Source organism: Chelonia mydas, chromosome 6, assembly GCF_015237465.2.
Source record: "Chelonia mydas isolate rCheMyd1 chromosome 6, rCheMyd1.pri.v2, whole genome shotgun sequence".
Classification (NCBI taxonomy): domain Eukaryota; kingdom Metazoa; phylum Chordata; order Testudines; family Cheloniidae; genus Chelonia; species Chelonia mydas.
Genome location: NC_051246.2, coordinates 66228611 through 66255973, shown reverse-complemented (window position 1 = coordinate 66255973; position 27363 = coordinate 66228611). Strand labels below are relative to the sequence as shown.

General features: G+C 43.6%; 1 protein-coding gene across 1 annotated transcript in view; it reads right to left on the bottom strand.

Moving 5' to 3' along the window:
* SUSD6 (sushi domain containing 6) overlaps nt 1-27363 on the bottom strand; it is a 113399-nt gene that overhangs the window by 50796 nt on the left and 35240 nt on the right. The window contains exon 2 of the mRNA XM_037900302.2: nt 12828-12984. Coding sequence (XP_037756230.1) covers nt 12828-12948 — 121 coding nt within the window. The 5' untranslated portion in view covers nt 12949-12984. The remainder of the gene's footprint in view (nt 1-12827; nt 12985-27363) is intronic.

Below are 27363 nucleotides of genomic sequence, written 5' to 3'. Positions count from 1 at the left end.
TTGATCTCAGGGTGACAGAACTATAATTACCCATCATCCCATTTACTCTTTTTAAAAACTGGCACAACATTTGCTTTCTTCCAGTCTTCCCCAGTGTTCCAAGATTTACTGAAAGTCACCATTAATAGTCAGAAAACTCCTCAGTCAGCTCCTTCAAAAGTAATTTAAAAATATGTAACTTGAGTAGCTTCTGTTTAACATCCTCCAGACATATTAGTAGAAGAGTGATATCACCATACGATGAGACGATGTCATGTTTTCCCCCCAGATACAGAACAGATTTATTGAACACTTCTGCTTTTTCTGCATTATTACTGATAGTCTGTTACTAGATGGAAATGCTAGAATTAATACCATTGTCAGGATTCTTTTTTTCCTAATATATTTTAAAAATGCCTTCTCATTGTCCTTAACTCTGATGAGCACAGATTTCTCCTTTCTCCCTTTTGCTTCCCCTATTAGTTTTCTAAAATTCCTACCTTCTGGATTTATATTCATTACTAGCAACTTCCCCTTTCTTACATTTAAAAAAAAAGTATATGTATATTATGGCTGACTTCTCTTCCCCTCTAAGTCAGGTTGGTTTCTTAACCAGCACAGCCTTCTTCTTCAATCAAAAAGATGCTTTTTGGGCATCTAGTCAGATTTTCTTAATTGGAACTCATTTATCATTCACATTTTTCTGAGACTCCGTTCTTCCTCCTAGCTGATTTGGCTCATAATGAAGAACATGAGAACTGCCATAATGGGCCAGATCAGTGGGCCATCTAGCCCAGTATCCTGTCTCTGACAGTGGCCAGTGCCAGAACTTCAGGGGAAGTGTACAGAACAGCCGCCATTGAAGGACCCTCTGCCATGAACTCATCTAGTTCTTTTTTGAACCACAAGTTATACTTTTGGCCACCACAACATCTGCAGACTTTGCCACTTCAAAATGTTCCTTACTGATCCGGAATCAGGGAGTGAACTGTGAACAGCATATGTCCCAGAACAGAAGTTTGGAGGACCCTGCTGTTTACCTCTCTCTATTATGAAAACTGACCATTTATTCCTACCCCATTTTCAGCTTTGTGAAATGGGCCCCTATTAAAGCAACAAGTCTATATTACTGATATGGACTTTATTCTGCTTCCACATTATAAATATGATCAAGTCATGATCACATGTACCTAAGCTACCATTAATTTTTAGTTCTGTCATCAGGTACTCTGTTAGGACAAGGTCTAAAAGAATTCCCCTGTGTAGGCTAGAACACTGAGTTAGGGAACGGTCATATAATGTTTAGAAATTCCAAGGACGTTTTAAGTTTTGGCAGCATGAAACCTCCAGCATGTCACTCAAATTGATGTCCCCCATGATCACGCAGTTTTTTCCCTACACATTGTAGATAGGAGCGTATGCTTGGAATATGCTTCAGATTTCAGTATTGCTATCTTGTGCCCCAAGACTGCTACGCTGAAACCAAACCAGTCAACAGAAAAATACATTCCACAGCTTGTAAAAAAGTGCCTAGTTACTTTCCTTAGGGAAGCCAAGAGAGTCAACAGAAAGAGGAAGAAATATTGCACTAGTCATTGGGACTGTCAAATGTCAGGTCTATTCTCTCCACATCCATCCCAAATAGAGAAGGAAGAAGTGTCTGAAATACGTCAGCACACAGCTCAGCAAAAGCCACCTCTAAAACAGCACTAGCTGTTTTCAGAAGCAGCTCTCTTTTGGTGTACACTGGACCTAAAATAAGAACTATTTAAAGTTTACAATCTGGTGGACAGTTTTCCCAGCGCTATAGTCAAGTTTCTTCTTAGGAGCAGCTAAGAGAGTAAGCAACAGCCATCTTTGTGGCATAACACACCAAATGCCAGTTCTAGGTAGAACTCCCTCTGCAGCAGAGAACACAATTCTCCTGGCTCACATCTTTGGTGGCGCTGGCGCCCAGGAAAGTAGTCCACTACAGTTTGTGTTACTTTTTCCCCTCACCCTATTGCATTAGGAAAGACGCTTCTCCACTGAAAACCCATACAGATCTTGTCTACGCTGGGGAAATTTAGCATTAGCAGAAGCCTTAGTTTTGACAAGGTTTCAGTGATTGTTGGAGTTTTCAGACCACCACACTGACAGTTTTAAACTTGTCTACACTAAGGCTCCCACTGGACCAGTGGGAATTTTCTTTTCTTTCCTTATTTCTTTTGAAAAACTCCCCAACGCAGACAGTCACAATGGTGGCCTAATAGAAAAGGGACCCCAAAAAAGCAGGTTAGAAAGCTATTTTCAAAACTTTTAATATGAGCAAGAAAAAAAAACTAGAAACCTCTCTGAAAAGTGGAGAGCATCCCTCCAAATGTAGCAATGGCTTCTATTCACAATTCCCCTCCACCCCCTTCATTTCATGGCCATGCATTTCAAACCCTCCCCAATCTGATCTACACCAATGATTTCAAGGCACTTACAAAGGCAGCTGACAGCAGATGCTCCAGTCATCAGTATTCTCACCGCACTCTGCCGCTTATTAATAAAAGGTTTCAGAGTAGCAGCCGTGTTAGTCTGTATCCGCAAAAAGAACAGGAGTACTTGTGGCACCTTAGAGACTAACAAATTTATCTGAGCATAAGCTTTCATGAGCTACAGCTCACTTCATCGGTTTTCATGAAGTTGATAGATTTCCACTCCATACGGCTAAATTCAGTGCCTTGCATAATGACAGGTTTCAGAGGAGCAGCTGTGTTAGTCTGTATCCGCAAAAAGAAAGGAGTACTTGTGGCACCTTAGGATGAAAAACCGATGAAGTGAGCTGTAGCTCACGAAAGCTTATGCTCAAATAAATTTGTTAGTCTCTAAGGTGCCACAAGTACTCCTTTTCTTTTTACTGATAAAAGGCTCCCATCCCTTGGGAGTCTCCCTTAATTCCACAATGTACTATGAACACTCTGGCCGCAGATCAACTTTTAAAATCCCTACACTACTCTAACAGAGGTATTGTTAACTGCAGCTGCAGCAGAGACAGTGAGCAGGGAGCTCTCCTAAGTATGTTGCTGTAATGAAGTAAACCTTACCTAACCATTAAAGTGTTAAAGTTCTTCCAAGAGTATCATGTTATTCTTATCCCTCCCACTCTACCCCTCTGCTTGGACACCTAAACATCCCCTTCATTTCACTACTCACCCTTTGAGCCATTAACTGGTTTGTCAAACTATTGGGTCCTTTTTGCAACTCTAAATCTAAACCTTCTTTTACATTCTACCTCCACATACTCCTCCCCCACCCTTCTTCTGCCCATCCTAGCATCTTATCTTTCCAGTTTCCCTCCTGCAACTTCATTCCATTCTCTCCTCTCCCTGGAACTCCAAATGCGTCTCCAGTCTTATTTTACGGCCATATTATAGCTGTGAATCTCTATAGCTAATGTTGCAGTAGACTATCTATTCTTGGTCCTATTTTTGACCCTCTTTTAAATAATCTGCTTTCATGTAACCCAGAAAAATTTTACCCATGGCTAAAGCAATGTGACACCTTTGCCAGTGGAAGTTGACGGGAAAAAAATGCAAAATTGTCCAAGTAATGGATTCAATACTGCGGCTATGTTTTATAATCTTAATTTGTTTCTTTAGCACAGGTGGTAAAGGGGGCATGAGGACGACAGAGGAGAGAAACTGGTGCCAATGAAAAAGCAACAGCCTTCATAAGAACGGTGCAAGACACCATGCAAACCTTTTCCACAGGATCCTGCCAAATGCAGCTTCACACTGAAACAGCAGCAGCCCTTGGTTTTCCAGGATCTAGCTTTTTATATATGTGCCAGCAGCACCACATTCCCAATCCTATCTTTGGGTTGTGATGACACAAAGGCATCCTCCAGTGATGGCATTTATCTTCCTTTTTAAAAAAAAAAGCAGCATTCTGGGGCCTAAACAGGATGGTGATCCCTTTTTCCTTTAAAAGGTGAAACAAAAACAGGATCAGATACAAAGACAAGTATCAATAAGCAGCAGCAGCTATGCTACAGAGATCAGTCCTTGATTCTACTCTCAAGTAGGGAGTAAAGATTTGCCCCACTGAAATAAGCCTGGCTGAGTATAGGAAACAGAGCATGCAAGATTAAATTAAGGCTCCTTGGTTACTGTACTGCTTCGTTCCCTAGCTTCTACTCCCCCGAGACCTTTTTTGTCTTACAGTCCACACAAACAAACAAACGCAGCATTCCTTTGCTTCCATGAACATCTTGACTGCAAAGAAGGGAGTCATGCAAGTACATAGCACTGAAGCACTTCCTGTTGGCAACTCCCATATATGGAAAAAACACTGGGGCACAAGAGAAAGCTTCCTCAAATGCTGGCAGCACAGTTAGCTCTGTGACAAAGCATTCTCTCTCTTTTCCCAACCTCTTTCTTCAGCTCCGTGCCTCCAACACACTCACCCCCCTCCTTCTCTCACACAAAGAGCATAAGAGTTCAGCCATACTGGGTCAGACCAATGGTCCATCTAGCTTAGTATCCTATCTCCCGACAGTGCCAGATGCTTCAGAAGGAGCAAACAGAACAAGGCAATTTAATCAAATGATCCATCCCATCATCCAGTCCCAGCTTCTGGAAATCAGAGGCTTAGGGACACCAATGGCTATTAGCCAAGATGGTGAAGGACCTGTCCTCCAAGAACTGATCTAATTCTTTTTAGAACCCATTTATAGTTTTGGCCTTCACAACATCCCAGCATCAAGTTTCACAGACTGACTGTGCGTTGTGTGAAGAAATACTTCCTTATGTTTGTTTTAAACCTATTAACACTTCCTTATTCTCTTTGTCCACACCACCCATGATTTTATAGACCTCTATCACATCCCTCCTTAGTGGTCTCTTTTCTAAGCTGACTAGTACCAATCTTTTTAATCTCTCCTCATACGGAAGGTGTTCCATACCTCTAATCATTTTTGTTGCCCTTCTCTGTAGTTTTTCCAGGTCTAATATATCTTTGAGATAGGGTGACCAGAAATGCAGTCTTCAAGGTGTGGGCGTACTATATAATGACATTCTGATATTTTTTCATCTTATCTATCCCTCCCCTAAAGGTTCCTAACTTTCTAACAGTACCTAACTGTTCCAACAAACGGAGACTGCACAGCCCATGAATTCTCTTTCTGCTTAGATACAACAGATTTCAGTGTGATCCAGGGAGTGTACCCTACAGTTACTCTATCCAGTGCTCTAACATGCTGCTGTACCTACAGGTGTGACTCACTCCCCTTTCCCAAGCTTCCATAGCATTCCTTTCAGTGCTTGAAGTTGCCATTCGTTCATTCTCCAGATACAACCCAGCTCCCTGTGCAACCAGAGGCTCAGTTGCCTGAGGGGAAAGGCTGGTTGTAAAGGAAAAGAAGTCTGAAAGCTCTCCCAGGTTTTGCTTGGTTTTTTTGCTTTTTTTGAGAGATGCTGATACTTATGGTAAAAATACTTGAACCCTGACTACACTACAGCCTTTAGCATTAGGTTTCAATTTTCCTAGCGGAGACGCAAGCTAAGTCTTGAGCTGGTGACCCAAGTGTTTCTCCCCAGCTGAGACAGCCACACTGGAGAGTTGGGGATCACTAGCAGTGCTGCTAGTGCTTAACCCACCCTCAGAGAGCTTAAAGAGATCAGGGGAAGGAGGGGGACTGGGGAAGAGGAAGAATCGGTCAGGTAATTGGGAAGAAAGAGGCCAAAATTTTTTTTGGGGGGGGGGGGGGGGGGCGCGGAGGGGGGAATCTATTCTACTTGAAACATAGGAACGTAGGACATAAGACTGGAAAGAATCTCCTGGGTCATGGAGTCCAGTCCCCTGCTGTTGCAAGCAGGCTTATCATAAACCCAGCGCTTCAGCTGCCAGAAGAGGCAATTCAGGCATCAAAAGGGAGAGAAGTGACAGGGGAGTGACCAAATTACATGTAAAAAGTTGTCCAAGTTGGATAACCCTGTTTCGAGTTTCAATGGCAGGATATGGTCCCACAAGTTCCAGAAACAAACCCAAACTTGAGAATGTTTTCAAACTGCAGTGCTCAATAACTAAGAGTCAGGGCCAAGCGCCAGGATTACTCTGCATATTCTTCTTAACTGTTTGAAATGGGCCATCCTGATTATCACTACAAAAGTTTTTTTCTCCTGCTGATAATAGGCCACCTTAATCGATTACTCTCGTTACAGTTGGTACGGCAACCCCCATTTTTTCATGTTCTGTGTATCTATATCTTCCTACAGTATTTTCCACTGCATGCATCTGATGAAGTGGGCTTTAGCCCACAAAAGCTTATGCTCAAAATAAATGTGTTAGACTAAGGTGCCACAAGTACTCCTCGTTCTTTCTGCATAAAAAGTTTACAAGGGAGATGAGTGTCTTCAACCTAGTCTGCAGAGAACATCAAGGAAAAAGCAATTCTGATTTGCCATCTTCTCACAAGAAAACCAGGACAAAAAAAAAAAAGGGACATGGAAGCCTTCATGCCTCCCTCTAGAGTACCAGTTTCTCGATTTCATGAGCCCTAACAGGCTGGCTCCATTGGTCCTGATCTCATTAGCTCAGTGATAGTGTAGAGAGGCAGGATCCTCAGCCAGCACAGGTATTGCCAGCAGTTACAGCTGAGCCAAGTACTCTGAGGGCAAGAATTTAAATATCTTATTAAGTCAAACTTAAGAATTTGAGGAGCCCATTCTATGTTCCCCTCCTTCCCGCTCCTTCTCCCTGAACACCATGGCAGGATGGGCAATAAGACCATCTTTTTGGACCCTACATACGAAGAATCAGGAGAAATTTCAGGCAGAGTGGCTCAAGTTTTAATGAGAGTTTGGTGGGGAAAGGGATTATGTCAAAAATCTGTCTTCCAATAGAGAACAGGCCATGTGCTCAATTATTTATCTACTTACCATAATAACAAACCTTCTGTAATTTGCATGAGGGAAAGGTTCAACCAGAAAGACCAGTTCTGATCCCCAGTAAAGAAAAACAACCCACAATTAATCTACATAACCTGGCACCTCTGGCAATTTGCCCTTCTTGCTTAGATTAAAGGAAATAAAGGTTTTTTGCCTCAGTTTGTCCTTACCACTCACATACCCCCATCTTCTGTGCAGCCTCAGAGCATTGTTTTCCCTTCTTCCGCCAAAAGCAGCTGCATACAGACAGTCCTTAAAGATCAGCTACAAATCAGTGAAGCCTTCATTGTGAAGGTCACTCCCTCACACCCCAGAGAAGACTGGTTCACAACACAAGACATACGGTCACTAATGTTCCAAAATTAAAAATTCTAAATACAGATGAAACTATTAGGAACAGGCCAATAGTTGCCATATAGTAAAAGCCAAAGCCTCAAGAGACCAGAAAAGGAAGACTCCAACTGAGAAGACAGTGGCAGGTTCCTCAGGAGTGAGTCAGAATTGGACACTTAGCTCTAAAGGCTAATTTATAGTTACCATTTCTTATCTATTTTCTTATTATTCTTCAGTTCTCTTTACTAATCTAAATTAGGTTTCCTAATTGGCATAGTCTTGCCACAGATTGTGTATACACAGTTCCAAGTTTCACAACTTTTAGAAATTCTGGTTTTCCTGTTGAAGGGTTTTGGGGGAGACACACACACACACACACACACACACACCATACTCTTGGGAAGTACAGACGGTCAGTCTCAGAGACCTCATCATTTGCCTCCTCTTCCCTGAACAGGCGAAGGGAGGAGCAAGTGACAACCTTGTTTACTGATGTTCAGGAAGGAATTCAGGCTGCTGCCAGTTCAATTTCAGGGGTGTCTCACCAGAGGCCTGTTGCAGCAGCCTGAGCATGCTGGGTACAAAAAAGAGTAGAGTAAAAAAAAGGATCACGCCACCCTACGGGCCACTAATTTCTGTGTGTTCGGATACACTATTTATTCTGAGTTACTCACAAGTTAACATTTCGTGCTATTATAGCACTTTTCATCTGAAGAGCTTAAAGTACTTCACAAACAAAGATGTAGGAGCCTTGGCACTTAGGCATCTATTTAAGCCACTCCCCATTTCTCAATAGAATGGGGCAAGAATTACAAATCAGCTCGCATACAAAGGACCCAGGGAGATTTAATAAAGGACTGCTATCATGGTTTTATTAAGTCTTCCAATTTGAATTTTTAAGACCCAGCAAATTGTGTGGCTGGTTCAGTTTAACAGAATTCTAATAAAATCAAAGTCTTGCTTGATTCATCACCAAAAGTATGTTTGAGTGGTCTAGTTCTGGTTCCATATGGACCAGTTTCCACATAAACCAAGCCACTATAAACACTGGCACTGTTACCATCATGCGTGCGTGACCAATGGCTCCATTGTTGTACACTCTAATCCTCTGCACTGTATTTCCAATTTGTGTGTTCTCCTTCATGAGACACCCCATCGACCACCCACCCTCCTCCCTTCCTCTGCTTCTTTTCCCATTGCCAATTTTCCTTCTCTTTCCAAGATGCTATATCCCCTCTTCTTTGGATTTTAGATGACTACAAAATCAGCCCAATCACTTGTCTGTCTAGCCAGTGCTATCACAAGCACTAAATAATTCACCCACAACTACATGAACGTCATGTTTTAATCTAGCATAATTATAGAGGCAAAAGCAATCCTCAGATTGCTATTCTTCTAGAATGTATATAAAGCAAACAGAATCCCTCAGTGCCTTGGATGCGTTCTCACAAGACAGAGCAGGAATAGTGAGCTAGCTGTTCCATGGGATGCAAACATGATTCAGCAGTATCCAAGAGCCTCTGCATGGAGCAACCTTAGCATTGAATAGGCCTTAGCACAGCAAACATCACATTTGTCATGTTTGCATCAGAAGCAACATACAAGAATGGGATCTCCTCAGTTCTTAGGTGTTTGAGCCTGAATATACAATTGTAAGTGGTGACCTTAAAAACAAGTAGCTTGTTGTACAGTGCATATTTCACTAGTGACTAGTCAATGACACACATACAGTATCTTGGCCACAGTCCAGATGCATCCTACAAGGAAATGGAATCAGATAGGACAGGAATTCAACTGCAACATTTCTGGCCCCTATTTTCAGAATGCTCTTTCTGTCTCCAACCTCCACCATCTTCTCTCATTGAGACTTTGAGAACTTGCTAGTATGAGCACAGATACAAAAAGAGCAGAAAAGGGGAGAGACTTTCCCTGTTATAAACTCAAAGAGGATCCTTAGGAGTCCACTCTTCTTCCCTCAAAGCCAAAGACATGGAGCTGTGAAGTACGATAGATATTTCTGAATATCCCCCTCTTCTGATAGATTGGAAGCCATGCTCAATCAGCACCAAGTTGTACTGTTATGTGTTAAGGGTATTGCTGGAGTTGAATTTCACTTGACTGAAAGCCCTGAAAGTTCAAAGTTGCTTTCCCCAAACACTGCAACATCCTCAGTCACTAAGCAACTTATCACCTTCACCTTGAAGCACATCAAGGATATTAAGAAAGATTGCTTGAGACAGTACTGAGGATTTTTCTCAGAATCCATACATGAATAAAATCCATTTAACACACAAAGCAGAGACCAGACACCAGCTGACTGGAAATGGGTCTGTCCTCTGCATCTACCCACACGGCAAGGAAAATGAGTGTTTGTCTAGATAGGAATATCTAACCTACGGGCTGCTGAAATAATGTAGGTTACAGCTTATACAAAGCAAATCTCTACATTATTATACACATTACACAGTCCTATATACATTTATTACATTTAATGCTGCACTAGCCACAGCCTTTACCTTCAATCTCTCTGACCAGAAAGAAGCCTATTGTTTTTACATTTCTTACAAGACAACCAAGGCAATTCTTGTACTGTTTGTGGCAGCTGCGACACTTGTGGCTGTAGCTCTGCATTCAAGATAGTCTTAACACAGGAGTCTTTACGAAGCAAGAGCTTATACCATGACACACACCCATGTTCCTCCAGAGCATTTATGTGAACTAAGTGGAGTTTGAAAGAGGGGCAGGGGGAGGAAGAGATGATTTTCCAACTGATTTGCCTGTATTCATGGTTTATACCTCTGGATCTCAGCTCCTTGGCAGACTCACTCACTAGCGTGACTCAACTGACAAGCTGCTGCAAGTGCACTCCCTTGGTTATGTGCCACATTGCCTTCTCCTCCTAGCAACTATCTTTTAAATCCGACACCAAGATCTCAACCAAGAACTACTGCAACAAAGCATCTGAACTTGGAAACACTCACTTCCCAAAACACGAGATTCTTTTCCTCCCATAGGAAATACAAACTTATCTTGATAAAAAAAAACTCTTCTCCTGGGTTGTTTTCTCACCATTTCATACCTGGGCAAAAATGAATCCATCTGGGACAGAAGGTAATTGTTGTAGACTAATCCAGAGTACTGGGTGGAAGAAGGGAAACGATCCAGAACAACTCTAGGCTTTTCTGACATGGCAGTTGAACGCTCTCTAGTGCTGTTGTGTGTAACACACAACTAGATATCTCTGAAAAATAACACTGTAAAAGCTTAACAGTGTCATGGTTGACTTTTCCCTTTCAGCAGCCCTGTACAGCAGTGGTCATTTGCATACAGATTACAGTCTCAATTACAGATGTTTCAATATGCAATTGGAGTTTCAGGGATGGTGGAGCTTCAGTCCCAGATCACAGAGTACTTGACAGGCTGGTGGCTACAGAGTCTATGCTGGGTTATTATTGGGGGTAGAGGGGCTGGAAAGAGATGCGCTGCCCGGCAGGAGCTTGCAGCCTCGCCGCCCAGAGCACTGGAGCTGAGGCTGCGGGGGAGGGAGGACAGTAGGGGAGGGGCCGGGGACTAGCCTCCCTGGCAGGGAGTTCAAGGGCTGGGTAGGACAGTCCCGCAGGCCGGATGTTGCCCACCGGCCATAGTTTGCCCACCTCTGTTGTATAGGCACCAACTCCGGGGCTGGAGCTACAGGTGCCAACTTTCCAATGTGCAGGGGGTGCTCACTGCTCAACCCCTGTCCCCACTCCACCCCTTCCCGCCCCCTCTCCCAAGCCTGCCATGCCCTTGCCCCTCCCCCTCTCCCCAAGGCTCCTGCATGCCACAAAACAGCTGATTGGGAGATGCAGGGAGGGAGGGAGAGGCGCTGATCAATGGGGCTGCTGGTGGGCCGGAGGCGCTGGGAGCCCCCCCGGGGGGGGGGGGGAGGGGGGGGGAGGGATTTGAACTGTAGCTCACGAAAGCTTATGCTCAAATAAATTTGTTGGTCTCTAGGGTGCCACAAGTCTTCCTTTTCCTTTCTGCAGATACAGACTAACACGGCTGCTACTCTGAAACCTGACATATTACTGTGGCTCTCTGGCAATGTACACTGGTAAATTCTGGCTCCTTCTCAAGCTGGCCACCCCTGTGCTAGGCACTGTACAGATAACTACTGCTAGGCCCTGTACAGACAGAGGAAGTGACAGTCCCTGCCCCAGAATTGAGCTTCCAACCTTCACATTTTGCGGATTTTAAACTTTTATTTGCAATGCTTATATCCTCCTGTCTCCAGCTACTGAACTCAAGACCTCATTCACCCTCTTTGTTCCCTTCTTCCCTTCCTTCTCTATTCCTTTTGACTTTCAACCCCTCCTTGTGCCGACCTCTACTCCACAATGTCCTTCCCCCAAACCTAGAGAAACTAAATAGTTGCTCTTTTTAAAAGCCACGAACCACTAAGACTAGCACCAGCCACTACCTACACTACTTTGCTTGTATGCTGCATCCTTCTCCCACATCTCATTCCAGGTTTTGAGTCTTTAAAACTGTAACCTTTTCAGTGCAGGGGTGTATGGCTTCTAGTACATATTGGGTGCTACTAGACTATAAATTATAATTAGGCTTAAGACTTATTTGGAATTTATACTTCATTTCCAGCAGGAAGCCACTGCCATACATAGCAGCAATTACTAGAAGTCAACACATTTTCTCTTTTGTAATAAGTCTTATTTAACATCGCTGTGCAGGAACAAGAACACCCTCCTCTCCCCCCTTCCCAATATTTCTCATTCTAGTGGTCACCACTGCAGATGTTCACTGTGGTGCATATCAAAAAGCATCTCAAGAAGGCTAGTAATACAGAGAGGTTATTAGCTTTCAACATGCACAATATAAATATAAATATATGTGTGTGTGTAAGTAAATGCAATACAATGCTAATTCATCAGTGAGCCTTGGTGCATGTATGTATGTGTATATATACACACACTAATATACATATACATATAAAGTGTGTGTCTTATTTGTGCATTTCCTATACAAATTCTACCCTCAAGGGTTGGAAGTGATGTATTGTTTGGCACTTTCTCCATCAGCCAGTTTTGTCCACATTTGCACCTCTCACCACACATTTCTGTCAGAAGAGCATCAAGAACAAGAGACAAGACGAGAGATGAGATGAATGGGGGAGAAGCTGGAAAGTGGCTAACAGCAGGTCAAGTGACGTGTCAGAAGTTACCAAATAAGAGACCAAAATGAAATCAATTGATTCCAAACTGCAGTCTGCAGAGCATTTGCTGGTCATTTGGTGCTGGCTCTCTACTTTGTTTCCAGATTTTAAAATCACATTTGCAGCACTAAAAATACATTAAGGCCCTTCCCAGTAGTATTTTTCCATGTAAGCTGTAGCTGCCACACAGATGTTATATGATCTAGGATAGCGAAAAAAGTACAATCACAAACAGAAGGGGAATGGAGCCTATAAGAAGATCTCTGTATACGAAGAAGTGGTCTCTTGTATTTTGCCTAACACTATGTAGGTGAAAATTTGCTACTTGTGTATTTTAAAATGCATCTACCTTGCACACACAGTAAGTAGGTACTGTAAAAGGTTTTACTTACCTGAGGCCAGTCCCTCCAAGATGAAAGTACTGAAGATAACTAACGGAAGAAATAATCCATGACCAGTCAAGGCAAGTGGTGATGCTGTGTTGCTCTTTGGTGCTACCATTCCATGGCACATCTTAAAAGAGTTCTGGTCGTCTGGGAGTGATCCAATCTACAACACAAGAACAGAAGAAAAATGCAAGTGAAGACAACAGATCTCTATACTATTAGGGGGAAGTGAATAAAAGAGAAATAAGCAAAAGTTGCTGCTTGTTTTAATGTTTAGGAATCCCACCATGTGAATTCATCTGCATTTTAGCGGGGGGGGTGGGGGGTGGAGATTGCAGAAAGATTTCCATGTGAAGTGTCAAAAGGCTAGAGTATCTAAGCCAGAGCTTTTTTTGGCTGTAATCCTCTCATATTTTAGATGAAGGCAACAAAAACAGCGCTTACATTTTCTCTTTCCTTTAAGACACCCAGACTGACTGCAGCATCTGGAGATGTTGCTTAAAGCAGATTTCAGGTAAACCAGTTTTGCTAGACAGTCGCTGATTTTAAGAATGTCTCAAAGAAACAGCAGTCTGACTACTAGACAGCTGGGATAAAATCAATCAAATGCTTCCTTAGCTACTTGGAGAGGCACAACAAGCAACAGCACACTTGCATGAACACACTTTAAAAGACTACCTTAAGGAGGAATGTCAAATAGACACTGAGGTCAAAACATCACACCTGTGGATTACAGAGTGCAGCCAATTAAATTCAAGGATGTGATATCATCATACCTGTGAATTCAGCCAACAGTTTGTCACCTTTTTCCACACTCAAAACATAAACCAGATTAACAAGAACTGCCCTGATGACAAAAATCAGTAGGGAACCAAAGAAGCACAAGTCAAAGCCCCATTTATGTGACGGGAAAGGCTGTATAGGCGTGACTCCAGAGATCCAAGGTTTACTACAGTTTATGTAAATTTAGAGTTAATAAACCACTCAGATTGCATCTCTAAACAATCCCCTTAAGGGAAGTCAAAATTAAAATCCCAGTTACCCTTTAAACTAAATATATATTTAGTTTACATTTTTTGCCAGGTGGCTAATGCTACAGTCAAGGTTATATGGACACTCACTATAGCCTCTCTATTCTTCCATATACTTAAGACTTTCAGAGAGAGATTCTCTTTTGGGGATAAGATCTTCCCATGCCTGGTCTCAACTAAGGAATTTTAAATTTGGGGGGGGGGGGGGACCACACAAAAAAAAACCCCAAACAAACAAAAAAAAGCCCTCTTCTGCTATGATTTTTCAGTTCAGTGGATGTTCTCATTGTAGGAGGTTTTTTTGCTTATGCAAAACAGCTCAGCTTCAGAATTTGGATTTTTCAGGTTGATTAGTCTTCATTTAAGGAAAAATCCTTTTTCTGTTTTGAGGATGAGGAAAGAAGGAAGAAAATAAAAGTATAAGATTTTTAAAACTTGCCATTAGGCATATGTGGTAATAAACTCTGGCTGTCTCTAAGATCTAGGATACTAAGTTAGTAACACAGCAAATAAACACAGCCAGAAACTGAAGTTTTATCCTGTCTTCAGTTTTTTATTCTGCCACAGAGAAAATACTAAAGAAGTTGTTAAATGAAGGGAAACGATAAACTTGTGGATCACTTGAGAAAACTGGAGGAACATTAGTTGAGCTTTCTGTCAGATAGTTCAAGCATGGTCTTAAAACAGCATTTAAACCACCACATTAACAAGAGGCTTGGAGCATCCCTGGAGGGCAGGCTGCTAGTGTGAGAATATTTGTCTGTGCCATAAGAACCATGAGAATAAACCTGCGGGGGTGTAACCACCATGTCACACTTGCAGTATAAGAATGGGTTTATGACGCTTTGTTCACTCAACTCATTCTTTCCATAGTGCAAAAAAGGATTAAGAAGATAGTTGCTGCCAGTTACTGGTAAATTTTTTTTTACGTGAAGATTAGACCACATTTAGAGTGAAAATCTTTACCGACGCAGAAAGCCGAGACACACTAAACAAAGGAACAGAAACCAGACGACAAACAAATGTGTTTGTCCCCAACACAGTCAGATCTATTGCATAGGATTTTAGAGTTATATTAAAGAAGGAGGCCTAAATATACGCTACTCTCTACCATATGGCCTATAGTCAGTTTCATTCTTCCATGAGCCATTGCTCTGGGCTAAACTACAGACCCCAGCATGCAATGCTTCATCTTGAGCCAAGTATCCTTTCTGCTTACATCAAGATGAGGCACTGCAATTTTCCCCAACTCAAGGAGATTGTACTGGGATGATGAGCTATGCAAGTATTTCCAAAATGTTGAAAAGAAAAGAAAAGAGAAAAGAAAAGAAGAGGCAACCACCGCCTCAAGGATAGGTACCTTCCTCACAGGAAAGCACTGGAGACTGACACAGGAGTAAACTCCTGGTATGTGTTTGTTACTAGCTATTGCTGCTCTGGTGACAGGCTGCTGCATAGCACAATGCTGAATGTCTCCTTTCTCACAGGGTCAGGCACTACAGTTTCTCTTCGTCACTTTTTGATGAGACGTCTCATACGAGTGCTGAAAATTTGAGGAAGTATCTGTGTGACCCAGGGACCTCTTGGTGCCAACTGGAAGGGGGCATAGTCATGCAAAAGGGTTACTGGGATCTCCTGGATCTGGTATCTATATACTAGTTCACCAAAGGACGGCATGTAAGGTCTCTGCTGAAAGCCTGTGTCACAGCGATCATAACCATTGTGAAATGTATGTACGGACATGCACGCACACATGCACTGAAAATATGTTCTTAAGGCCTGTGAATTGGGGCTGGTCTCCAAAAGATGATGAATGAATTGCTTTTAGGAAGGAAACGCTTATCTTTCTGGCTATATGCAAATTGAGTATTGTGTGCTTTACAATGGCTGCTTATTTACAAACGGAGCAAAATGCTAATCAAAAGATTGCAAAAGCCACAGAGAAGATTTTCCACATGAAAAAACAAGCAGCAGGGGGTGTGCTGTTTTGGAATAAAGACAATGGAATGTTGGAACTGTAACTAGAGGCAGACAAACACCCTGCATCCTTCATCTAGGGCAGCAGTTCTCAAAACTGTGGGTCAGGACCCTAAAGTGGGTCACGACCTCATTTTATTGGGGTCACCAGGGCTGGCTTAGCCTTGCTGGTGACTGGGGCCGAAGCCAGAGCCCCACTGCCCGGGGCCAAAGCCCGAGGCCTTCAGCCCTGGGCAAAAGGGCTCAGGTTTCAGTCCCTACCTTCCTGGGGCTGTGTAGTAATTTTTGTTTTTAGAAGGGGGTCGCGGTGCAATGAAGTCTAAGAACCCCTGATCTAGGGCAGTGGTCTCCAAAGTTTTTGGATCGTGCACCCCCACGGTGCCGCCGAAGAAAGGAGAGGGGAAGACCTGCTGCAGGTATGCAGAGCTGCCGCCAAAGAAAAAAAAAAAAAAAAGGCGGAGTGCCATCCGGCGGCGCTCCTCCTGCCACGCACCCCCTGGGGTGTGCATACCCCACTCTGGAGACCACTGATCTAGGGGACAAGCTGCCAGCATTCTTGTCTTATGAACGGAGGGTCACAGCCAACCTGGTTGTTAAGGACTGGGAGAAAGAAAGACTTTCGGTGAGCAAAACTTCATTAGGCAGGAAAATGTCCTGTTAACGAAGTCTAAGTCCTAGTATGCCTGTTATGATTTTATTTTGCATGTAACTAGCTGTTTTCAAATATTTCTATTGCTATCACTTGAATCTCCATGCTTTGTTAAATAAGCTTCTTGTTTTTACTACAAACATATCTAAGTGTTGTGCAAAGTGGTGATCTGAAGGGAATATGGTGATCAGGTGTGTTTCACTGGGAGCAGAGAATCTGGGAATTCTGGAAGTGTCTAGTGGACCCAGGGCTGGACACTCTATAGATGCAGGGAAGGCTTGGGGTGTGCCTCTTGCTGCCTGCAGAAGGAGCCCGTGTAGGCTGAGAGGGGAGTACTTGTGTTGCATGTGGCTGGTGGAGTCAGGGAGCCAACCTCCAGTCCTGTACAAACAAGGCTTCCTCACACTGAGGGCAGGTGGTAGTGAGGTGTCTCACAACTAGGGTGACCAGATGTCCCGATTTTGGGGGCTTTTTCTTATATAGCCACCTATTACCCCCCACCCCCAGTCCTGATTTTTTACACTTGCTATCTGGTCACCCTACTCACAACCCTGGGTACTTCCAGGAAGCATCACAATCTGGTGCTGCTCTGCTCTGATTTATGAATACTGTATGCTAATCTGGTTATTGGGATGATGTTTACTGTATGAATATGTTGGTTAAATTTAATTGCAGGGTGGAGGGAGAGCTGTAAGAGAAAAAAATAAGCAGGAAGTGAAACAATGGCTCTAAATAAGCCTCACACCCTGAACACCCATTAAACCAGGGGTCAGAAACCGATGGCACGCTGCTGCCTGCCAGATCCCAGCTGCCGACCCCGCTTACTGAACCCAGACAAGGACCCCGGCAGGCAGCAGCGTGCCATTAAAAATCCTGCCCGCCCCCTGGGCCAGGTGAAGAAGCTTGGTCCTGCCAGCTGCTGCTGCAGAGCAGACGAGCTCCCCCCTCTCCCACCTCTTCCCCCAGCCGCCAATCAGTTGATGGCCCTTGTGAGGGAGGGGGAGAAGCAGAGCTGCAGCAGGCTCGCTGCTTTGGGGAGGAGGCGGAGAAGAGGTGGGGACAGGGGCCGTAGGTGGAATCAGAGCATGGCCCCACGACCCCAGCCCTCTGCCCTGACACACACCTAGCCCTCTGCCCTGACCCCTGCACCCTCCCACGACCCCAGCCCTTACTCCAACACCCCCACACACATACCCAGCCCCCCCATGCCCTGACTCCTGCACCCTCCTCACATGCCCCCAGCCCTGACTCCTGCACCCCCCACACCCAGCCCCCACACCCTGAGCAGCAAACAGGAGCTCCTGCACTACCCACACATTCCCACCTGCACCCCTCGCACCAAATGGGAGCTGCCCAGGTAAGCACTCCACACCCAAACCTCCTGCCCCAACCCTGAGCCCCCTCCCTCATTCTAGCTCCTGGCCAGACCCTACATACCAACCCCCAGCCTGCTCCTTCACCCCCAGCCCTGTGCTCAGTGCACTCCCACCCTCAGCTCAGTGCAGAGAGAGAGGAAGAGAATGGGCTAGAACCAGGGAGAAGGTAGGTACCCACTCTATGTGGGCAGAGCCAGGATCCCAGACTGGCAGCAGGCTGAGTGGGGCCGGCAGCTGGGACCCTGGCTGGCAGGAGCCGGCGGACGGAACCCCAGACCGGCAGTGGGCTGGCCCCGCTCAGCCCGCTGCCTGTCTGGAGTTGTGGCTGCTGGCCCCTTGCCAGCAGGGGTCCCGGCCGCAGGCCCTGCTCAGCCTGCTGCTGGCGTAGGTGAATGGAACCCCAGGCTGGCAGAGGGCTGAGCGGGCTGGCAGTGTAAGATCAGTGTTTTAATTTAATTTTAAATGAAACTTCTTAAACATTTTGAAAACCTTGTTTACTTTACATACGACAATAATTTACTTATATAATATATAGACTTATAAAGAGAGACGTTCTAAAAAAACCGTTAAAATGTATTACTGGCACATGAAACCTTAACTTAGACGGAATAAATGAAGACTCGGCACACCACTTCTGAAAGGTTGCCGACCCCTGCAGTAAACATTTCAGGGTTGTTGAGCAAATGCATTACACTAAATGCTGCTGTTGCTCACAATTAGCCAGTTCTTTAAACAAAAAAACAAACAAACAAACTGTAAATCTGTAACGTGTACAGCTGTGGGCTGTGCATCTTTAATAGGACCATTTAAATTTGAAATGTACAGTACAGCAACTCTTTATACAGGCTTCTTAATATGCCTCTTGAAAGAGAAACAGTTACAGAAAATGAATAAAATAGATTCATAGATTCATAGATATTTAGGTCAGAAGGGACCATTATGATCATCTAGTCTGACCTCCTGCACAACGCAGGCCACAGAATTTCACCCACCACTCCCACAAAAAAACCTCACACCTATATCTGTGCTATTGAAGTCCTCAAATTGTAGTTTAAAGACCTCAAGGAGCAGAGAATCCTCCAGCAAGTGATCCGTGCCCCATGCTACAGAGGAAGGCGAAAAACCTCCAGGGCCTTCCAATCTGCCCAGGAGGAAAATTCCTTCCCGACCCCAAATATGGCGATCAGCTAAACCCTGAGCATATGGGCAAGATTCATCAGCCAGATACTACAGAAAATTCTTTCCCGGGTAACTTGGATCTTACCCCATCTAAAACCCATCACAGGCCATTGGGCCTATTTACCATGAATATTTAATTACCAAAGCCATGTTATCCCATCATACCATCTCCTCCATAAACTTATCGAGTTTAATCTTAAAGCAAGATAGATCTTTTGCCCCCACTACTTCCCTCGGAAGGCTATTCCAAAACTTCACTCCTCTGATGGTTAGAAACCTTCGTCTAATTTCTAATCTAAATTTCCTAGTGGCCAGTTTATATCCATTTGTTCTTGTGTCCACATTGGTACTGAGTTTAAATAATTCCTCTCCCTCTCTGGTATTTATCCCTCTGATATATTTATAGAGAGCAATCATATCTCCCCTCAACCTTCTTTTGGAATCGGTCTTCCACAGTTATGAAATCAACATCTACACACCCTTGCAAGTAATGTTATGCACCCAGAAGGGAAAAAAAAAACAAAAACAGAAACCAAACCATCTCTGCCACTTCCTGGTTATAGTTCCACACCAGCCATCATACGATCTTTTGCAGTGCATGACTGAATATGCTGGAGTCTAAAACTTCAGTTTCAAGCAGCATCCCATTGGCTTGCACTTAAATCTCACCTGCACATACATGTGCACGCTTCTAAATGAACTTAAATCAAAATGAGTCAGCTGTACTGATTGTGTAGCAGTACTAGTAGCAGCAGCTACAAAGAGCCAGCCCCTAGTGTAAGCACTTAATTCCACTAAAACTAGGGAGAACATATTTCCTGCTCTTAAAAATGTATTAAGCTATTTCCAGTGGCGTATACACTCCACATGTGGCAAAAGCTTTTCTGAGATAATTGCTGGTTCATTCTGGGCCTGTCTTTTCTCCTCCAAAGCTCTGGAAGCTACCAACTCTTATCCCTCACCCCCTACAGTCATCTCCCCTTACATGCTGTCCCAGCTCTATGAATCATTTGCAAGTCTCACCACTTCACAAAGGCAGTGCTCTTTGAATTACCATGTGATCACAGGTCATGATAAAAGGACCCAAGCAGATGCAAGTAGTTCTGATGCTCTGAGGACATGAGGGAAGGAGGAGTTTGAGATTTCCTGGTTGCTTGGGCTGTCTAATAAGGATATATTCTACATCACTGTTTTTGGAACACTGGAAATAGATTGAGTATTAAACCTTAATTCCATCTTCATGTTGGTTTGGAGAAGCACTTGATGTGTCTGGAATGCCCACTTTTCAATACCATATGTGAGACTCACATGGATAAAGCGAACAACATCCTCACGCACATCAGAATTCTCTAATTTAACCAGTTAGCCTCCTTCAAAAGGAATATTTATAACATAAGTATATCTTGAAGGCACATAGTGGAGAGTATGTTTCTGATGTATGAATTCTGGTTGTGCACAGCAGTCATTATGAAAAAACAAACTGAAAGACCCTTCTTGCCTTATGGCCACATTGCAGGTGACACCTAGAGCAAACTGAAATGTGGTACAGAAGATTGTAACTAAATGTGGTGGTTAAAAAGAACACAAACAGAGCTATTTTAAAAGTAAGTGCCCAAAATAAGAATTTAAACAGCAAAACGCAAGTCATCTCAGCATCCTCATGAGGCAGATGGTGACTAGAGAAAAAAAATCGACTCCCATTAGGAATGTTTTGAGGAGAGGGGGGAGAAAACCTGCTTCAAAGCTGCTTAAGATAATTTTACCTGTTTAATTTTTGTGGTTAATTTAATATCTTAAGCCAATTTAATTTAACTGAAAGCTTTTAAAATAATTCTATTTTTAAAAGTTCAGATAATTGAACAGTTGCTTTAAAACTGTTTAATTAACTACAGTAAGAATTAAACCAATAGTTACCTTAAAACAGCTTTAAAATAGCCTGATTTTTCACTAGTTTGTAACAGAACATGGATTTACTCAATCCTAAACTACTTCATGAGGCACAACCTCCTACCCTACCACCAACTACAATGTTAATTCAATTCAGATGGCAGTCCCCATTCAGACACAAGCCTGGTCTATACCTAAAACTTAGGTTAACCTAGCTATGTTGCTCAGGGCTGTGAAAAGTTTCACACCCTGAGCACCACAGGTAAGTTGACCTAACTCCCAGTGTAGTCATGGCTGGGTCAACAGAAGGATTCTTCCATTGACCTAGCGACTGCCTCTCAGAGGTGGATTACCTACATCTGTCAATGTTGGAAGCATCTACACTATGGTGCTACAGTGCACAGTGGCTGTAGACATACCCACAGCCTCCTTAATCACTGAATGGAGTTACTAAAATAGTGACAGGTATTTGTAAAACATTGCACTAGAAAGGAAAAGCTTTGTCTGGTACTACAAGCAGCTAATCTTCAAGAGTAATTTCATAGGACTTGAGTGCGAAGTTACAGCCAACAGGGTCCTGCTGTGGTCTTACAAGTATTAGTGATAAGAGGAAGGGAAAAGTTACGGGCAATCAGTATGGAGATATAGATGATCTGATTCATAAAAAAAGACGCCTCTAATCACTGCATAATTACATACAATTACAAGAACACTACACTAAGGGATCATTATACCCACAAATGAACAGCACCCAAACTTTTAGAGAATTAAGGTGGTTTCCTAGAATCACCTTATTTAATATAATGAGCAGCAATGTAAGTAAAAGTATGAAATCACGTGGGGGTTTGATTTAGCGATAGGAGGAGCAATACAGAATATTGTTGCAGTCTTCTCCAGTTGATTTCTTTTAAAACATGCTTTATTTTGAAGAAAATTCCCTTTAAACTATTGTTTCAGCATTTTTTCCCCGCACTACACTGCATCAGAGAGGCTAGGTTTCATATTTTCAGCTTAATCAATCCAACAGAACATTTGCAGAGGGCCAAATGCACAAAATGTTCCAGAGCACTTTCCAAAAACAGTAAGACCTAAAAAACAACAATAAAAATCACAATCTAACTGAGAGGGCTTCAGGGAAGGAAAATGAAGACAAGCCAATGAGAAGAGCTAGATAACCTCTTGAAAGCCTATACAAGCATGAGAAGGTACTTACTAACAGGAAATAGATTCTGAAGCAATTTTGGATTGGCATGCTGATTTGCGTACACCTACCCAGACAGCTCTTCCAGTTTATACAGCTGTGCTGATTTCAGTTTCAGGAAACAAAACCACAAGGTCTGTGTGCAATGAAGGCTGGCTTTATGAGATGAACTGTTAAATATGCTCTTCCCCACCCTTTAAACTTTGTACTTGTGTTTCAACTTACACGGCTAAAAAGCATCCACATGCTATGAATCTGGCTGGAATATCCTTTCACAGTACTGCAGCACTATAGCTAGAAGAGGATGCCCAACTGGGAAATCCTTTTGTTATCAAAGCTTCCCATACAACTAGCTTGCCATTTGACTAGTTATCAGTCAGACCCAGAAGAAAGGATGGCACTCCTTTATAGATACACTGAAGCTACAACTGAAAGCAACAGTTAAGTACAAAGTGAGTTTAAGGACTGCTGTTCTGATTTCCAGACATGAAAACATCCACACCTTCACTTTTTAAAGGGTGAGAAAATGTTTCAAAGAGTATTTAATTTAATACGAGGAGATACAGTTTTTAGGAAAGGCTCACACACTACGTTCAAAAATCAAATATTTCAAACTCAATTAAAAAGGGAAATTGTTAGCACAGGAGTCAGTTCTTTCAAATTCCATTACCTTCAATTGTCAGAAAAAGCAATTTTCAAACATCCAGCTTTTCCACCATCTAGTTTTACTGACCAAGTTAAATGAATTGCAGAAGAGAAAAGGAGTTTCACTTTCTGGTTCTCAAACATGAGATCACGTAGCTTGGTTTAGGATTTTAACATGGAACGGAAATGTTTTAATGAAAACTTCCATTGAAATTTTTTTTAAAATACAAAAACCTAAAAACACAATAGTGTTTCATGAGGGCTTGTATTTTGCAACAAACTACCTGGCACTGTCCTTCCTTTGCTGCTGCTGCTAGAACATGTACATGTCTCATGACTCAATGTATTTCAGCTTATTAGCATGCACAAATCTCTATACAAGCTACATAGTGATAAAGAGTGATGCTAGCAGTAGCTGACATATTTGGCTTTGCTGGACATAGCCAATTTGCTGTCTTGTCAGTGTAGCACATTTAAAAGGGAAAACTGAACTTTGCATTGTCATTCAAGGCATTTGTGATTAAGACTAAAAAAACCCAGAGCCTCCCAACAGCCTTTTACCTGCGATCAATACCATTCTGCTGAACTCAGCTCAGGCAGGTGCGCCTCTATTAGATATGCAGGGAGTAAGCTGCAGAGGTAAGTGCCTTCCACAGGGAAGCTGCAGCCACAAGGCACACAAAAATTAAGAACAGTCAGTTCAGGGGTCTCAGCAGATCTAAGCTGGTAGGATAGAAGCCATCATTTAGTCTCAGGTCAAACAAACAATCAGCTTCATTTTGATCAGGCTTGGAACTCCCTCACTTTCTCCTTCCCCATCCAACATCCAAAAAGACATGTCAGAAAGAGGAACAAGAGCATCCCGGGAGTTCAAAAGGTAAAAGCCCTTAATTAATCAGTACCCTCATTTTGCATCTGAAAAGAGTTCTCAGCAGATTTATGCTCAATCTTGCCTTTCACTTGCTTAAAGAATTGTGCCATGTAGAAGTTTAAAAGGAAAATCCCTTCATAGACACTATGAAATGTAATTGTCAAGCTAGTGGGAAGAAGAGCTTCAGAATGAACACAAGACACAAAAAAGGTGTGTACCTAAAAGAGGAAGAAAAAACCCCATGTGTGCGCCACAGCTGCAGTGCAGTCCGAGTCACAGGGGAAAATTATTCCTCAACTCTTTTGAAGCCAGACAAAAATGCCCAACTGTTGGGTTTCTATGTGAACTACGTACTGCAATTTAAAAAAGACAGACCACACACTGAACAGCTAGGCAAGCATTTTAAAAGGAGCTCTGGGCATCAGAAGTGCACTGGCTGGTAATATTTGTTAAGCCAGTGGTTCCTACCTGCTGTTTTGCAAACTTGTACTGGTACTTCAGGCTTTGGTGACTGGGACTGTCCCTTCCTTCCTTAATGAGGAGACCCTGTGCTGAGCCCTGTTGTGCCCCAAATCCATAGTGATTAGCACATGCACGACTGATTGAGGCCTGAGTTGCTCCCCACACAAATCTTGCAGAGAGGAGGTGGCTGTGCTTTAGAGCAGGCAGGTCACCGCTGCAGGTTGGAGAAGAGATCTGAACAGGAGACCGGTAGGCCCTGGATGAACCACCACAGGTCTCAATTTGTTAAACTGGTACAGCCCCTCCAGAAAGATGAAAAAAAGTCAGTGATTAATCAGGGAGGACCCACTGTGAAGTAGCAAAACAATTACCTGAAACTCTGCTCTACACAGACCCGCAATGGTGGCTACCTCTATACTAAGAGTTAGGAGTGTGATTCCGAGCTTTCAGAGACAAAAATCGCACTAGCTTTCATCAAACTAGCATGTTACAAATAGTACTGTAGCTGCAGCAGCACGGGCAGCACCAAGCGGTGGCACAGGATAGCTGCCCCGAGTACAAATCAATGCGAACCCTGTGGGTATGTAACTCAGACAACCAGCCCATGCTGCCGCTGCCCAGGCTATCCTGGCTACACTACTATTTTTAGCATGCAAACTCAGATAAGAGTTAGTATGAGTAGATCTGCGTGAGCTGGGACTCTCACCCCTACACTATAAAGCTAGGTGTAGCCTAGGAGTTGGGTCAAATTCTCACTGCCCTACCTTCCAAACAGGGGAAGAAATGGGGACTGAAAACCCAGAACAGAATGAGAGGAAACAGGCCACACCAGAGAAGAAAGGGACACAATCGCTGTTTGTTCCTCTGTGCCCCACTATATTATTACAAAGCGAGGATTTGAGTAGTAGAAGATCACATCAAAGGAGGACAAGTAGTAACAGCATTACAGGAAATAGCAACATTTCCAACTGCCCTCTTTCAAATGTGCATTCATCAAGTGTGTGCCGCTTATTCCTGGAGTGCGTCTCTCACCATTTGGTAGCTACAAGAGGTTACTCTGCATGCAGCCCAAGAACTCTGAAGTATTCAGTCCCAGAGATCTTTCTGAAGATCAGGAAGAGACATGAGAGTTCAGAAAGCAGGGACTATTGAAGCTCCTACTTCTGTTTTGCTTTCTCACCAGACTGCTTAAGACCACACAGCCAGGTTGACTCAGAATGTCCTCCACACAAATGTTACCCAAGATTAGATTTCCCTTTTAATGCAAAAATACAAAGACAACAGATATGAGAATAGCATAGGCCAAACTTCCTGAATACTGCTAAGAGCAGCTAGCTAAAAGGTGGGGCTTTCCTGTCACCACACACTAAAAAGCTGGTTCAATGGCAAGGCATGTTTTTCGGTGGAACGTGCTGCTCATGGATGCAGGCCATTTAACTGTTTCAGAGCTGCCCAACATACCACACTTGGGCAAAACTCACCCTTGGTCCATCCTAATACATCTGGTACTCCCCCCGTTTCTATAGTGCTATGTTCTATAGCAACAGAATGTGGTAGCATGCCTGTAAGTTGTAATGTAGTGTGGTAATAGGCATTTCTTCAGCAACACCAACTCTCCAATTCCTGGGAAGCTGGCTGTCAAGCATCCAAGTTACTTTCCAGGTATTACAGTACCCGAAATACTGGCAATAAAGGGAAAGTGGCCTCAACAGGTTTGTGTGCTTTCCAGGACCTGCAAAAAACCCACTGCAAACTGTATGGCACCACAATAGCTCTTATACTCAGTGTTAGCAGAATGTGTGTTTGTGTCTATATTATAGATCAAGAATCTCTTCTCCCACTCCCCTGTTCACATAAGAGGAAACCAGGAAGCGGAACAGCAAGAGAGGCGTCAGATCTATCTGGTTAAAGTTCTTAGCTCAACAGGAAGTGAGCAAAGCCTGCAATCCCTGTTAAAGAGGCAAAAAGAACTGAAGCAAGGAATTTGCACATGCCTTGCTCCCTTCTTAGGCAGGTATCCTAAAGCAGTCACTTACCCTCTAGGGCAGGGGTGGCCAACCTGTGGCTCCGGGGCCACATGCGGCTCTTCAAAAGTTAATATGTGGCTCCGGGGCTGGATCTAAAGGCACCAACTTTCCAAAGTGCCCGGGGGAGGGGGGGGGGTTCTCACTGCTCAACCCCTGGCTCTGCCACAGGCCCTGCTCCCACTCCACACCTTCCTGCAACCTCCCCCAAGCCTGTCATGCCCTCGCTCTCTCTTCCCTCCCACCCTCCTGCCCCGAGCCTCCTGCACACCACAAAACAGCTGATCAGGACGTGCTGAGAGCGGGGTCGGGGAGCTGATGGTGGGCTGCTGACGTATTACTGTGACTCTTTGGCAGTGTACACTGATAAATTCTGGCTCCTTCTCAGGCTCAGGTTGGCCACCCCTGCTCTAGGGTATGTCTACACTGCAGCTGAAGCAAGCCTCCCAGCTGGGCAGACAGACTCATGCTAGTGGGGCTTGAGCTAGAGTGCTACAAAAATAGTGTGGATGCTGCAGCTCTGGTGGAGACTCGTCCTGGACACCCAAGTTCAAGTGTAGGGGATTGAGTGGCTTGGCCTTGGCTGGCTTGCCAGAGCCACAAAGTCTACACAGCTACTATTTCAGAGTAACAGCCCTGTTAGTCTGTATTCGCAAAAAGAAAAGGAGTACTTGTGGCACCTTAGAGACTAACCAATTTATTTGAGCATGAGCTTTCGTGAGCTACAGCTCACTTCAGCTACTATTAGCTCGCTAGTTAGAGTCTGTGGACTGGGAGGCTTGCTCCCAGCTGCAAAGTAAACATGCCCTTAGAGACTAGGTTCCTTCCTCACAATCGCAGTGATTAATTGTACAAAGGCTACTGAAATTAGAGGATCACTACTTGTATGCAGCAGGCTAATTTATTTTGTTTTTAATACGTCTTCCATTCCCATCTCTGGCTGGTAACACTGTACTCCAAGCAGCAGCATGTTTAGGAGGGACCAAGTATGGAGTTACAAATTACTATGATCACTATTGCAAGAGTGAAGTATTAAAGGCAGGCCAGAGGCGAGTTTTGTCCCACTTATGTTATACTGATGAGCTATGAATATCTGCACACCCAAGCAAGTTATACTGAAAACTATGAACCAGCATCATTTACCAATTTTTGACCAGGATAATAAGTCTAATAGCCCACTCTAGTTTCTTGTGGAACCTGTGAGTGGACTGTGGGTTTTTTGTTGGTTTTGTTTTATTTG